We start from the raw sequence: 14,368 nt of genomic DNA, 5'->3' as shown, positions 1-14,368 counted from the left end.
GTCTATCCATGGAAGAATTATCTTAAGGAGCAGTTGTATATAATCGAGTAGTCTTCCTTAAGTAGTGGTGGATTAAGTCCAAGAAAAAAGAAGTAATGGTGGATTGGGGTTTGGGAAATGTCATCTATCAACTCAACACAGTAGTCAACCACGAGGAAACAAACCTTTGTTTGTTGAATCTGGCTATCCCAACATGACTCCCTCGCCTTGCTATTCGTTGTTGCATTATTTAAAAGACATTATAAGCCATTCTTAGAAAAGATTTTGAGAGAGATAAACACTCATTTTGTGTGATTAGGGTTTGTGTAACCAAGTTTTATTAATTTCACTGTATTAAAAAGTTTCAAGTAAATCTGAATATGTAAGTTGTTGAAAAAGTTAAAGCCATAACACCACCATAGACTTAATTATTGTTGTGAAGCAAACCTTCAAGAAGCTCTTGAAGTTGCTTGAAGATTCTAGTCATGACCATGGGTGTGCCATTTGTTATGGCAATTCATATGATTGAAGAGTCTAGACATTCTGGTGCATGAAAGGTTTTCTTTGTAAGCTATATACAGGTTGTAAAGTCTAGGTAAAGGTTTTACTCGGTGAATTTACCTTTTTTGGAAAGTTCCCATCCCAATGGTTTTTAATTTGAGACAAGTAGTTCCATTAGTTTTTCATACAACTGGGTCTACAAACCCCTGACACCAACTTACAAAGAATAATTTAGTGGTTAATACACTTTTATACCGCAATACTTAAGGTCATGCTTGATAAGTAATTCATGGATTATTTGCTTGCCATTAGTGGGGGCTGAAATGCTTGTAAAGACAAGGATGAATGTGATGTTTGATAAGTAATTCACAGATTATTTACTTGAGATTCGTGGGGGATAAAAAGTGTGTAAACACAAGGACAAGATTCACTTTTAGAAGTGAAACTAGATAGGGATATGCTGGTTTCAATATGAGCTAATCTTTGTCAAATGCTTTGAATTTCCTAAACTCAATCTGCCCTAAAATCAAAACTGTCAAGTCATTGTGATGGCCTTCTTTATCATTATGTATGATAGTTTTGACTTGAAAGGTATAAGAGCTTAATGATTGTTTTAATCTATATGCTCTATGTGGAAGCAGTTAATTGGAGATAAATTACACATGTATAATATTGGTTTTGTACATTAAATAAGATCAAACAAAACTATTGGATCGTAGTAACTTAATGAAGCTAGTAGTTGTCAGGCTTGAGCTTTTTTGAAATGGTCACCTCCACGAACAATGTCTATTGACTAGGAGAGCATTAAACTAGTTACACAGGACAAATCATTGTTAGTATAATGTTTCAAGATTGACAATCCATTTTGAAAAAAGTAATGCAAATGTCACTTTTTAACAGTTTGTAGCTGCCAGCTAGCCTGGCTCCATATATTTAATTGTGGTTCGATTCAAATGGCTTATCCTTTAACTATTTAGTGCCAACCATAAACAATGCACGTATAAAATTTTCATTGTAGAATCAACCAATTGGCTCCATAACTAATTCCAGCAACACAACAAGTACTTGACATTGGAATTTCCTCCTAGTTCCACAATATCCCAAATATTCAAAAATTGTCCCATATTAATAACTCCAAGTTTCCCCAACAAGGCCATTCTCTAGACCTGCTTGCATCAAATCTCATATCACAACACAAAAATGAATCAAGTTTCCATCCGGGTGATCTTCATTTCCTTTTTTCTACTCCTCCACATGTCATATTCTGTAGAGGAAGAGGTTAAGACCTCACTTATAAGCTTCCTTACAAAACTCGCTAACAATAATGCCAAACTTGGTGTCAGTTTAGGTTGGAACTCAAAAAATACTTCTAACCCCTCTTCCCATCTTAGTCACAGCCCTGCCTCGCAGTTATCTGACTGTAAAGTCTTCTACTTCCTGGACCAACAGTCTAATTCTGCTCCTGATTCTGTGAATTTCAATGATGGATTAATTTTGAGAATCATACTTGCCAACCACCCCCCCTGGAAACTGCCTCAGAATTCAAATTTGGCTTCTCTCTAAAGTTTTTCCCTCATAAAGTTTGCAACATCTCAGAAGCACTACCATTGAGAATCCAAAGATTTTTCCTTATAAAACTACCTGAACAATCTACCAGATTGACAACAGAAGGTACTCAGCAGCAGGCAAAAGGCCATTTATCACTAACGTTGTTTCAGATGTGCATGTGCCCAGTGGAGAATAAAGCTGAAGGGATGGTGACTGAGATGGAGCCAATATTGTAACTTTGCAACGCCCTTTGCTTCTTAATGACTAGAGTTAAAACGAATCACTCAGTGGTTCTTTATAATGTTATTCTCCACATATTATCATTAGTTTTACTTTCAATAAATTCTTTTGGTGGAAAACATGATTATTTGGGTGCTGGATTTTATGTATACAGTGAATAGCTAGTACATATAATTTTTTGTAGCTGTTCGGAAAACATAGGATTGCAGCAGTCCGACCATGTGCTTCAGAGATTAGATGTTACATTGTCTGCTGCAGTGGTCTATGTGGGATATAAGCAGCATGTTGGAGAGATGCAATGATGAATTAAAGAAAGTTTATGTGGGATAGAAGCAGCATGCCCTCTGTCTCTCTATATTTCTCTATTCACGCCCACAAGCAGGGAGGTGATAGTCAATAACCACTTATGGTCTCTGGCAAATTGGACAACTGCTAAGGGTGACTTATCTGGGAACAAGTCTGGAAATCATTCAGGGAGAGCTATGACCCCTGGCGAGAACTTTAAGTCAGGTCAGCCAGTGATGATGACAAAAGAACTTAGGCACCTTTGATCTATTAAGTGCTATTTTGTCTAACTCAGTTGGCCACTAACCATAGCCTAAAATATTGTGCCTCAATGCATTATAAATTGGTGATTGTCCTAAATTATATACTATTTAATTTAAAACTTACAGAAGAAGCCACTAACTATAGCCTAAAGCATTTCCTCAATGTATGATAAATTGGAGATTGTCCTAAATTATATATTAGATTTACATAAGAAATTGAAAGAATGATTAATTGGTTGTAAGCGTTGACCATGGACATAGAGCTGTCTAATAAAAAGGTTTAACCTTTAGACATGTGCTTTGCTCTAAACTTGAAAATATCATTGACCAATTAGATCACAAATATGTGCTGAAGAATTTTTGGTCAGCTACAATTAATCTGTTTACATCTATTCTACATATCTTCAGCCTCATTTCTTTGCAACAAAGGGGTCTTACCATATGATGAGGATCCCAAGCTACCAAAATCACAATCCTCACTCATTTCTTCTTCTTCTGCCTCTTTTGCTTTTCCCATAGAACAGCTTTGCCTTTTAATAACAGTGAATCAATTTCTAATAGTATTTTTGAGTTAATTCATTCTGATGTTTGGGGACCTTCTTCTGTTGCTAGTATTGGTGGATCTCGATATTTTGTTGTCTTTATTGATGATTATTCTCGTTATAGTTGGATATTTCCTATGAAATCTCGTTCTGAAATTTTACCAATATACAGCAACTTTGCCAAAATGGTTGAAACCCAATTCTCCAAACGTATCAAAACTTTTCGTTCTGATAATGCTCTTGAATATACTCAATATGCTTTTCAAGCTTTGTTACATTCCTATGGCACTGTGCATCATCTAACTTGTCCAGGTACCTCTCAGCAAAATGGTCGAGCCGAAAGAAAACTTCGTCATATTCTTGACACTGTTCGTGCTCTTCTTCTTTCTGCCAAAGTTCCTGCCCCATTTTGGGGTGAAGCTGCTCTTAATGCTGTTCATGCGATTAATCGCATTCCAAGTGCTGTCATTCATAATCAGACTCCGTATGAGCGTCTCTTTGGGTCACCTCCTGATTATCATCACCTTCGATCCTTTGGATCTGCTTGTTTCGTTCTTCTTCAGCCTCATGAGCACAACAAACTTGAGCCTCGATCTAGACTTTGTTGTTTCCTTGGTTATGGCGAAACTCAAAAGGGTTATAGGTGTTATGATCCTGTCTCTCATCGTCTTCGTGTTTCTCGTAATGTTGTCTTTTGGGAACACCGATTGTTTGTTGAGCTCTCTCACTTTCGTTCTTCCTTGACTAACTCCTCTGTTTTAGAAATCTTTCCAGACGAGTCTCTTGTTCCTTCTACAAATACTTTTGATCCTTCTTTGGACTTCTCTCCAGATATTTTTGATGCTTCTCCTAGACAGGTTGAAGATGAACAGGTTGATGACGAGCTACCCCACCTTGAGCCTGGGTCCCCTGCTCCTGCTCCGCCTGAAGATCCTCCACAAGACATTCCACATCGCCACTCAACCCGGGTAAGATCCATTCCTACACATTTACTTGACTATCATTGTTACACTGCCCTTGCTACACTTCACGAGCCTCAAACCTATCGTGAGGCCTCCACTGACCCTTTATGGCAGATTGCAATGAAAGAGAAACTTGATGCATTAACCAAAAACCATACCTGGGATCTGGTCACTCTCCCTCCTGGACAGTCTGTGGTTGGTTGTAAGTGGATCTATAAGATCAAGACTCGCTCTGATGGGTCCATTGAGCGCTACAAGGCTCGTCTTGTTGCAAAAGGTTTTACACAGGAGTATGGGATTGATTATGAAGAGACTTTTGCTCCCGTTGCTCGTATCTCATCTGTTCGTGCCCTCTTAGCTGTTGCTGTTGCTAGTAAATGGGATCTTTTTCAGATGGATGTTAAAAATGCTTTCCTTAATGGGGATTTGAGTGAAGCAGTCTATATGCAACCTCCTCCTGGTCTCTCTGTTGACTCAAACAAGGTTTGTCATCTTCGACGTGCACTTTATGGTCTTAAACAAGCTCCACGAGCTTGGTTTGCCAAGTTCAGCTCCACTATCTTTCGCCTGGGTTACACTGCCAGTCCGTATGATTCTGCCTTATTTCTTTGTCGTACTGATAAAGGCACCATTTTGCTTCTTCTATATGTGGATGATATGATCATAACTGGTGATGACCTCAGTGGCATTCAAGAACTCAAGGATTTTCTCAGTCAGCAATTTGAGATGAAAGATCTTGGACATCTCAGTTATTTCTTGGGTCTTGAAATTACTCATTCCACAGATGGTCTTTATATTACTCAAGCCAAGTATGCTTCTGACCTTTTATCTCGAGTTGGACTCACTGACAACAAGACTGTTGACACTCCGGTTGAACTTAATGCGCATTTGACACCCTCGGGGGGGAAACCATTGTCTAATCCTTCTCTTTACAGACGATTGGTTGGCAGCCTAGTTTATCTCACAGTTACTCGTCCAGACATCTCCTATGCTGTTCATCAGGTGAGCCAGTATCTGTCTGCTCCACGATCTACTCACTATGCTGCTGTTCTGCGCATTCTTCGATATCTGAAGGGCACTCTCTTTTATGGCCTTTTCTACTCAGCTCAGTCTCCTCTTGTACTTCGTGCATTTTCTGATGCTGATTGGGCAGGGGATCCCACTGATCGCAGGTCCACTACAGGTTATTGCTTTCTCCTTGGTTCTTCTTTGATTTCTTGGCGAAGTAAGAAACAAACTTTTGTGGCCCGCTCTAGTACTGAAGCAGAATATCGTGCCCTTACTGATACCACATCTGAGCTCCTTTGGCTACGATGGCTTCTTAAGGATTTGGGTGTGTCCATCTCCTCTGCTACTCCCCTTTATTGTGACAACCAGAGTGCCATTCATATTGCTCACAATGATGTCTTTCATGAACGGACTAAACACATCGAGATTGATTGTCATTTTATCCGTTATCATCTTGTCCATGGTGCTCTTAAGCTCTTCTCCGTCTCCTCCAAAGATCAACTTGCAGATATCTTCACCAAGTCACTTCCTAAGAGACGCACTCGTGATTTAGTTGACAACCTCAAGTTGGTCTCATATCCACCTTGAGTTTGAGGGGGGCTGTTAATGTATATTATATTATATTATGGGCTTTAGGCCCAATTACCTTTCTTGTATAGCACACTTGTACTTGTACTACACTTTACTTGTACCGCACACTTACGCCTCCTATATAAGGCTTTGATGTATATTCTCTCATTATGAAATGCAATACAATCTTCCAGTATTTCTAACAGATATTATTATTGCTCCAACAACACTGCAACATTAGGAAGAAAAATAGACAAGTGAACCATGAAAAGCCAAATAATAGGCAGTTAAAGAAAATAGCAGTTGCTTCTTTGAATTGATTCAAATGTTCAACTCCCAAAAGTGGGAAAAAGTAAATTGTGTGCGCGCGCTCACAAGACAGTACTATACCTCCCAAGATAGAGAGCATCACCAAGGAATATAACACCTATAGCAGCTGCTATGGCAATTGATAATGGCCTGAAGATTGATATATACAGAGGTCCCTTCAAGTGCAGACCCCAAGTGTGGACAATGTTGCTGAAGGCTGAAGCGAATCCCTGATCAGAGAGAATTCCTCTGGTCAAACAATACCAATAGCCTTTTTTTTTTTTTTTTTTTTTTTTTTAATGTAGTCCATTAGTTTCTTACCGAGTATACAATTGCAACCAATGCTATGCCAGGCCTTAGTCTCCAACCGCTCAAGTTCTTGTCTACCAATAAAGATACTGGTGCAGATATAACTGTCGCACACAAGTTGTATAAGAACACCACAATTAGCTCTGATGGATATATTCTCATAACTTGAGTCTGTAAAATGTTATGCGCAAATCAGCCACTTTGAATTCTATAGACCAGTACCAAATTTCATATATCAAGAAAGTACTTGAAATAAGAATTCACCAAGTACCTGAACAATGTACCACATTGAAAACAGAAGGTACTCAACAGCAAGTAGAAGGCCAACTATTACCCAATTCGATAGTGATGAGCTTAGAGGAAAATGAACTGAAAGAGATGGTAATTGAAACGAGGTCTCTATGACTGCAGGACCTTCATAAAGAACCACTACCATTGCACCTGATATTGATACTATAGTGCCCATGATTTTAGCCTGAGTACTTGAGCTTCTTAAACCAAGCTTTTCCATCCTTTTTGAAGCATCCGTATAACATTAAAAGGAAAGGGGAAAAAATTTTCTAATGACATAAGCCAATAAGAACTGTATTTAACAAACTCATTGGTTAAAGAAATGAAACGACTATATGGACAAATCATTCTCGTTCTGGTCTTTGATTCTGTATTAAAATAAAGAGTTTAACCATAGGCAGTCTTTTTGTAGCACAGTTGCAATGTAAGCATCAATCTATGAGGAAGGGTTGGGGTTAAGAAGTTTAAATCTTGTCACAAAGGGTCCAAAACACAATAAATGAATAAAAATTAAAGACTCAGTAAGACACCAAGTAGGACAATGAAAATAATGATTCCTTATAAATTATTTTTATTAAAACTCCATTGTAGTTAGCACACACATTGTCCATAATTTAATGATATAGCAGGAATCGCCTTGCCTAAAGACCATTCAATGGAATGAATATTTCTAACCAATCAAATGTATTTCCTGCAACAAAAGTAACCTTACATAGGAATGAAAAACTGCCTGGAAAAGCAAACAAATAAAATAATGCTCTTAGTGACTTTCATAACCAGAAGATGTTGTCCATAGAATCATTGAAATAACCAGTGATTTAATAATTCTTGTGCACTAAGACAAAAACAGAACTCTAATGAAACATAAGAAAGAATGGAAGAAACCTGAAAATTAGAGCAAGAATGAAAGTGAAAGCTGGTGTGAGGTTGCTGATGGCTGAAGCAAGAGTGGCTGAACTGTATTCTATGCCTTTATAGCCACACACCTGAGCTACAGACCTGCCTTCACATCCATAATTTAAAAAAAAAATAAATAAACCATCTTTTGCCTAAGTCCATTTTTATTTGTCTCCAAATCAAAACTAAAGCAAGAATCTAGCTTCTTACCCAAGTACTCCCAGGAGGAGAATTCTATAGAGGACAGACAGCTTGAATGTAGGAAGCTCTGTGGTTCTGAACATATCAGATAAAAAGTCAATGAGTTAAAATAAATAAATAAAAAGCTATAGCATCATGTAATTTTCATTGACTTTATGAAGAACTTTACTTTATGTATGATATAGAGAATCAGATTAAGAGACACACCGGAGGAAGATGATGAAGGCCAAGGGAAGAAGAAGAAGAGTGGATAAGGCATAGGAGTAGACATTAAAGGCATAGTAACTCAACCCTCTCAAACTTGCTGCTTTGAACAAGATGTTTAAGACCACGTTTGTGCACTCTACTGCAACCATTGCTGAAAATGGCAGAACATCCTTGTAACAACAGTTCTCTGCCATCTCTCTCTCTCTCTCTCGCTCAATGATTGCTATTATGCCTTTGTAGGATCACTAGTTGGCTTCTAGTCTATGGAGGAAAAAGGATCTCTTTATGAATGAATAAATATATGTAAAACACTTTTTTTTTTTTTGATGAATAATATATGTAAAACACTTATCCAAAAAAGAAAATATATATATATATATATATTATATTATATTTCCATTATCGCTTTTGCTTATGGTAAAAGGTCAGATGTGACACATTTTGACTAATTGGTCGAGTCATTAAGGTTTGTTTGAATAATAAAATTTACTTAGAATTTGATATTTATGTTTTTGTAAAATATTGCCTTTTCCTCGTGGAACTTTGGTCAGTGGTGTCATTCACCATTTAAAATGCAAATCTACAGATGAAATTGTAAAAGCAATAAGAGAATTTTGTAGATTTTGGGGCTTTCTATGGAATGGGCCAAAACTTTGAGTGAGGGGGCTGAAGTACGAAAAAGCAAATTCATTTATTATTAACAAACTATCAAAAAATGAAAAGAGACAAAAATAACTATTTGTAATATATTGGAATGTAATTATCTATAAAATAAAAAAATAAACTCAAAATTTATATATTGATACCTTACTAAAGGTGGTAGTATTACTAATTATTATTGTTAAGTAAAACACAAAAAATAAAAAATTTAAAGTTAAAATGAGAAAAAAAATCATGTGAGAACAAATCACAAATAGACAAATAAAAAGATGCTAAACTAAAATATTAATTTAATAGTAACATTCTTGCTAATTATTTTTGTAAGGACTCAATTTGTAATGACCCCAAAAATGGTATTGGGTTCGCACGTTTAAGGCCCAAACAATAATATTTGTAGAGCATGGACTGAAAGGCTAGGCCTTGGTCACCGAACGGTGGTTCGTCATGGTTTCCATAGCAATTTGCACAGGGGTGAACCAAGCATGTCCATAATACTTTTTTTTAGATACAACCTGAGTGGCTCCGGTCCTTAGACCTCGTCTGAGGAGCTTCATGTTTTTATTATTCTCCTTTTTTAAGGCTTCATGGTCTGGGAGACGATTTGTCCCCCCCCCCCCCCTCTTTGAATTGCTTCTCTTTCCTTTTTATACTGGCCTTTACCCTTCCTCCAACGTCCACGTGTAGGTTTAGCGTTCCAGGGCTGATACTTGTCCCATTAGCTCATACCCAAAATGATTGGGGGTGGTTGTAAAAGCTGAAAAGCATTGCTCTGTCTAGCGCAAAGTATTTAATTGTAGTAATGGCAGCCTTTCCTTTGTCCTTTATCGCCATATTGTCCAGAGGTCCTTTCGTCATCAATGCGGGGGTGTTCAGCTTTTCCTTAAACTGTTCCTATACCGCACTTGCCCTTTCTTTCAGGAGCGCATTGGGATGCCGAGGACAGAATCATCCTCGGCTATATCTCTAGGCCATTTGGACTTTCACTGTATGTCCTCAGCTATATCCCTCCTTGGCTCGGACCTTGGGCCCTAAAGTAAAGTGGGCCGGGGTCACAAGTTCTCTGGCCCCACAATTTGTATAATATTATATGTGTAACAATGCTCTTTTGTCTCTCTTTGATATATTATATATAACTAGTTAGGGCAACACCTGCAAGGCACATGCTTGCCGTGGAAAAAAAGTACTCTAGTAATTAAGATCAATTCTAGATTTTGTTTGTATTACAAAAAAAAAATAAGAATCATTTGATTTTTAAAGTATATAGAGATTTACATTAATCAAAAGAGACATTAATTTTAAGAATTTTGATAATTATGTTGTAAAAAGTTAATCTTATTCATTTAAAATTTTTGATCAACCACAAAGTTAGGGTAGCTATTTAACATATAAATATATTTATATTTAACTATAATAGTTTTTTAGTATCTACTTGCTAAAGACAATATATCTATTCTCTAAAAATTTCTAAGAATGATAACGAATATTATCATCTTTTAACAATAAACAATTGAGCTTTGCCAAGAAAAAAAAATTAAAAAAATAACAAAAGGCTTGTGTCATCGAATATTATCATTCTAACTTTCTAAGAATTTTTATCATTTAAAACTCAAAATACGTAAAGAAAATTTTTAGGATGTTAAAATTTAGCAAAAGTAATTTAGACATTACACAATAAAATATTTTAAGAATCATAAGCTTTCATTAGGGTTTAATTGAGAGAATAACAATATGACATATTTGCTCTTTTTCAAAATATTAAGTGAAAAAAATGCTTGATTTTAAAGTTTAAGAAAGAATTGTAAACTACCCCAAACATAAAGGATGAAAAATGTTTTTTTCCTAAATTTTTGTTTTTGTTTTTGTGTGCAAAACTATGCGTTTTTACTTAAAATAGTGTGTAAAGAGAAAAATATACAAAAAGTCAACCCAAGAAAATTGTATGTGGAATAATGAATTTTGGCTCAACAAAGTTGATTAAATCTACAAAAAATTTCTAAAATCACAACAGAATGACGCAACATTTTCATAATACCTTTATAATTTTGTTATATTTTATTTTAACTTGTAAAGAATTGACAGCTCAGCAATTTTGAAAATATTGTGACAACATCAAGATATCTTAACATTTTTCACACAAAAAAATGTTATGTCCATGACATTTTCACTACAAGTTGTTATTAGTGAGCAAAAAAATAGTTTCATTAGTAAGTTTAAATTAGAATTAATAACAATTTACCATGTTTGATTTGTTATGAAAGTGTTGTGAAAATTATTGTTGACAAACCAAAAATAATATAGCAAACCAAGTTGGTGAACTTGAAGGGAAAAAATGGAGGAAAAATGCAAATCACTAAACCAAAAATACTGTTCATAACATTATTCATGAGCCTATTCGCTCTTTTTATAAATAGAAAAAAAGAGAACAAATCTATGACTGAAAAAGAAAAAAAAATGATGAACAGTACATATTGAACAAACCAAAAATACTGTAGTTTTTACACATTCACCCAACAAGTGTCAACATTTTCACAAAACATTTATTTTTAGTTGTGGTTGGTCACAGTTTCATATTTTATTATTTTATTTTGACTTATAAGAAATTGACACCTCAATAATTGTAAAATATTATGAAATTTGTTGTGTCAATATAAAAATATATATGCGGGTTCTTATAAATATTTAAAAAATACAAACGGAAGACTAGAAAAAAAAAAAAAAAAAAAAAAAAAACGCTATAGCTACTGTAGCAACTGTTAAAAACTTGAAAAAAAAAATGGCTCACTACACAAAAAGGGGCATTGTAGACCAAAATTTCTGTAACTTTTACACATTCACCTAATAAGTATTATAACATTTTCACAAAACATTTATTTTCAGTTGTGATTGGTCACAATTTCATATTTTATTATTTTATTTTGACTTATAAGAAATTGACACCTCAATAATTATAAAAATATTATGAAATTTGTTGTATCAGTATTACAATATATATAAAAGAAAAAAAAAACTACCCAAAAAAAAAAAAAAAAAGACAAAGTGGCACAATAAACCAAAATAGAACTCTAAGTTATTACCCCTTTTTATATAGTTAATAGGCTTCTAAAAAAAAAAAATAGTTAATAGAAGTAATCAAAACCAACCCATCTAAACAAAACCCAAAACATAACCCAACGGAGAAAAAGATGAAACTTAGGGCACGTTTGGTAGACTGTAATGATAATTACATAGGAATAGGAATAGCTATTACAAGGAATGGAAAATGCTGTAATGTAATAATTATTCCTATTCAGTTGTTTGGTAACCCTATAGTAATAGAGCCCTGAATATGTATTCCACATGTTTGGTACAACATCTTAAAACGATGTAATGAAAGCTTTTTAAATCAAATTGCCTAAAATGCCCTTATTATAATAAATACATTTTTTATAAGGATTACTTTATATACTCCTAAATATGATGCCAAACTACACAGCTGAAATAAAAATCATGCCAAACTACATAGCTGAAATAAAAATCTTTTGTTAAAATATATATATATATATATATATTAGGAGTATAATATATATTAGGAGTATATATGATGCCAAACTACACAGCTGAAATAAAAATCATGCCAAACTACACAGCTAAAATAAAAACCTTTTGATAAAATATATATATATATTATATTATATTATATTATATTGATTTGCTTTAGATTGGCTGGCTGACCGTGATATATATATATTATATTGATTCTCTTTACATTTTCTGGCTGACCGTGATTTATATATATATATATATATTTATATTATATTGATTCACTTTAGACTTGCTGGCTGATCACGGTCAGTGTTCCTAATCTTTGCTTCACAGAACCTCACAGCTATACAAATATCTTTGTTTCTAATCTTGAGAAGAGGGAGCAACAACTGAGGGTGAAAGAAAGACAGTACCCATATAAATAGATCTCTAGCAGCGGGAAAATAAAATTTTAGAGAGGAGGGAGATGAAAAATTTAGGAAGGAGATGAAATTTTGGAGAAGATGCAGGTAGTGAGGGATTTTGGAAATTTTGTTAACAGAGCAAGGAGAAGTTTTGGAGAAAATACAGGTAGTGAGGGATTTTGGGATTTTTGTTCAGAGCAAGAAGAAAGAAATTTTTGGAGAAGGCGGGTAGAGGGGGATTTTGGGAATTTTGAGAATTATGCTTAAGCAGAGCGTATTACGTTTAGCAAGGGAATAGGGATTCAACACTTTTAATAAGGAATGTCTATTCCTCATTTTAAGGAATAGAGATTCATATGGAATGATTATTACAGGTAATAAAAACATAACCAAACAACTGTAAAGCTAAATCATAGGAATAGTTATTACATTACAATTTCTATTACACTCTACCAAACGTACCCTTACTCTTAACAGGACCAACCCATTTACTACAGACTACGCATTAGGTTCAAACTTACTCTTAACAGGACCCAACCCATTTACTACAGACTACGCTTTATGTTCAAACTTACTCTTCACAGGACCCAACCCATTCGGGCTATTTTTGGATTTAAGGGCAACATCTTCTGGTGGGAGGCCAAGTTTATTTTTTGTTTGGTCCAAATTCAATTTCAAGCAGAATATACATGGTCTATTTTTTTCCATTGGGTCGGGGGGGCCATTAGCCCCACAAGCCCAAACATGGGTCTGTCTGTACTTGTGGTGTATATAGCGAGTAGCTAGTTCGTATGATTTTTTGGGTTGTACTGTTTGGAAAAGATAGGGTCCAGCCACATTCATCTTTAGTTTTCCAGTGTATAACGTTTTTTTTTTTTTTTTTTAATATATATATATATATATATATTTAATATAAATCTTTCAATTCAAGTCGGATGTAATTATTTCTGATCATGGGTCATGTATACTTTCCCTTTACTCAAGACTCCCAAGTATAAATCCAGATCACGGGGGAAATAGTCTATTAAGCATTGTGTTCTTGTTTTGAAATTTGATTTTATAAAAATTGAGTTACAAGTAGAACTCGAAATTAGCAATGTCGAGTTTTATGTATATTTTGTCACTTAATTTTTTTGAAAATTTAAGTGAAACTCAACATTACTAATGTCGAGTTTCACTTAAAAATATACATATAACTCGATTTTGAGGATATCGAGTTTTATACAGAACTCGATTTTATTAAAATCAAATTTCAAAAATAGGGGCATTCTGCTGAATAATTTCAAAATAGGGACAAAATAAGGGAAAAGGCCCATTTTCCCCTCTAGATCACCAACATACAAATTTAGATAGTTGTAAACAGGATTGCTTAAAATATTATTCTTACAATCACTGCACATCCTTGGTGCGATGGTCATTTCACAAGTATAAATGCTTGTGGGGGTGTTGGGGTTAAGGGCCAGAGTTCAAGTCTCCAAGAGGGAGCTTTACACACATATATACTTAGATTAGACTAGAGTAAAATTTCAATCTAGTATTAAAAAAAAAAAAAGATTGTTCTTGCAAAGCTGCTTTTTATAAGTCAAGCAAAAGTTTATGAACTGTTATTTATTATCCCAAATTTTTTCACTGATGGCCATTGATCAAGATTATACTTACTCTAAGTATAC

General features: G+C 34.7%; 2 protein-coding genes across 5 annotated transcripts in view; one reads left to right on the top strand and one right to left on the bottom strand.

Moving 5' to 3' along the window:
* The window catches only part of LOC126714942 (WAT1-related protein At5g40230-like), a 91,257-nt gene extending 82,859 nt beyond the window's left edge, over window positions 1-8,398 (bottom strand). The window contains exons 1-8 of the mRNA XM_050415363.1: window positions 8,113-8,398; window positions 7,915-7,980; window positions 7,693-7,806; window positions 6,788-7,028; window positions 6,529-6,687; window positions 6,289-6,437; window positions 6,078-6,127; window positions 3,102-3,323 (exon numbers count right to left, since the gene is read on the bottom strand). Of these exons, the coding sequence (XP_050271320.1) occupies window positions 3,211-3,323; window positions 6,078-6,127; window positions 6,289-6,437; window positions 6,529-6,687; window positions 6,788-7,028; window positions 7,693-7,806; window positions 7,915-7,980; window positions 8,113-8,306 (1,086 nt within the window). The 5' untranslated portion in view covers window positions 8,307-8,398 and the 3' untranslated portion in view covers window positions 3,102-3,210. The remainder of the gene's footprint in view (window positions 1-3,101; window positions 3,324-6,077; window positions 6,128-6,288; window positions 6,438-6,528; window positions 6,688-6,787; window positions 7,029-7,692; window positions 7,807-7,914; window positions 7,981-8,112) is intronic.
* Window positions 1-14,368, top strand: part of LOC126714927 (G-type lectin S-receptor-like serine/threonine-protein kinase SD2-5) — a 149,960-nt gene that overhangs the window by 29,136 nt on the left and 106,456 nt on the right. The gene's annotated exons all lie outside the window — the stretch shown is intronic.

The sequence above is a fragment of the Quercus robur genome, chromosome 2 (genome assembly GCF_932294415.1).
Source record: "Quercus robur chromosome 2, dhQueRobu3.1, whole genome shotgun sequence".
NCBI lineage: Eukaryota > Viridiplantae > Streptophyta > Magnoliopsida > Fagales > Fagaceae > Quercus > Quercus robur.
This window is presented reverse-complemented; position numbering and strand designations above follow the sequence as displayed.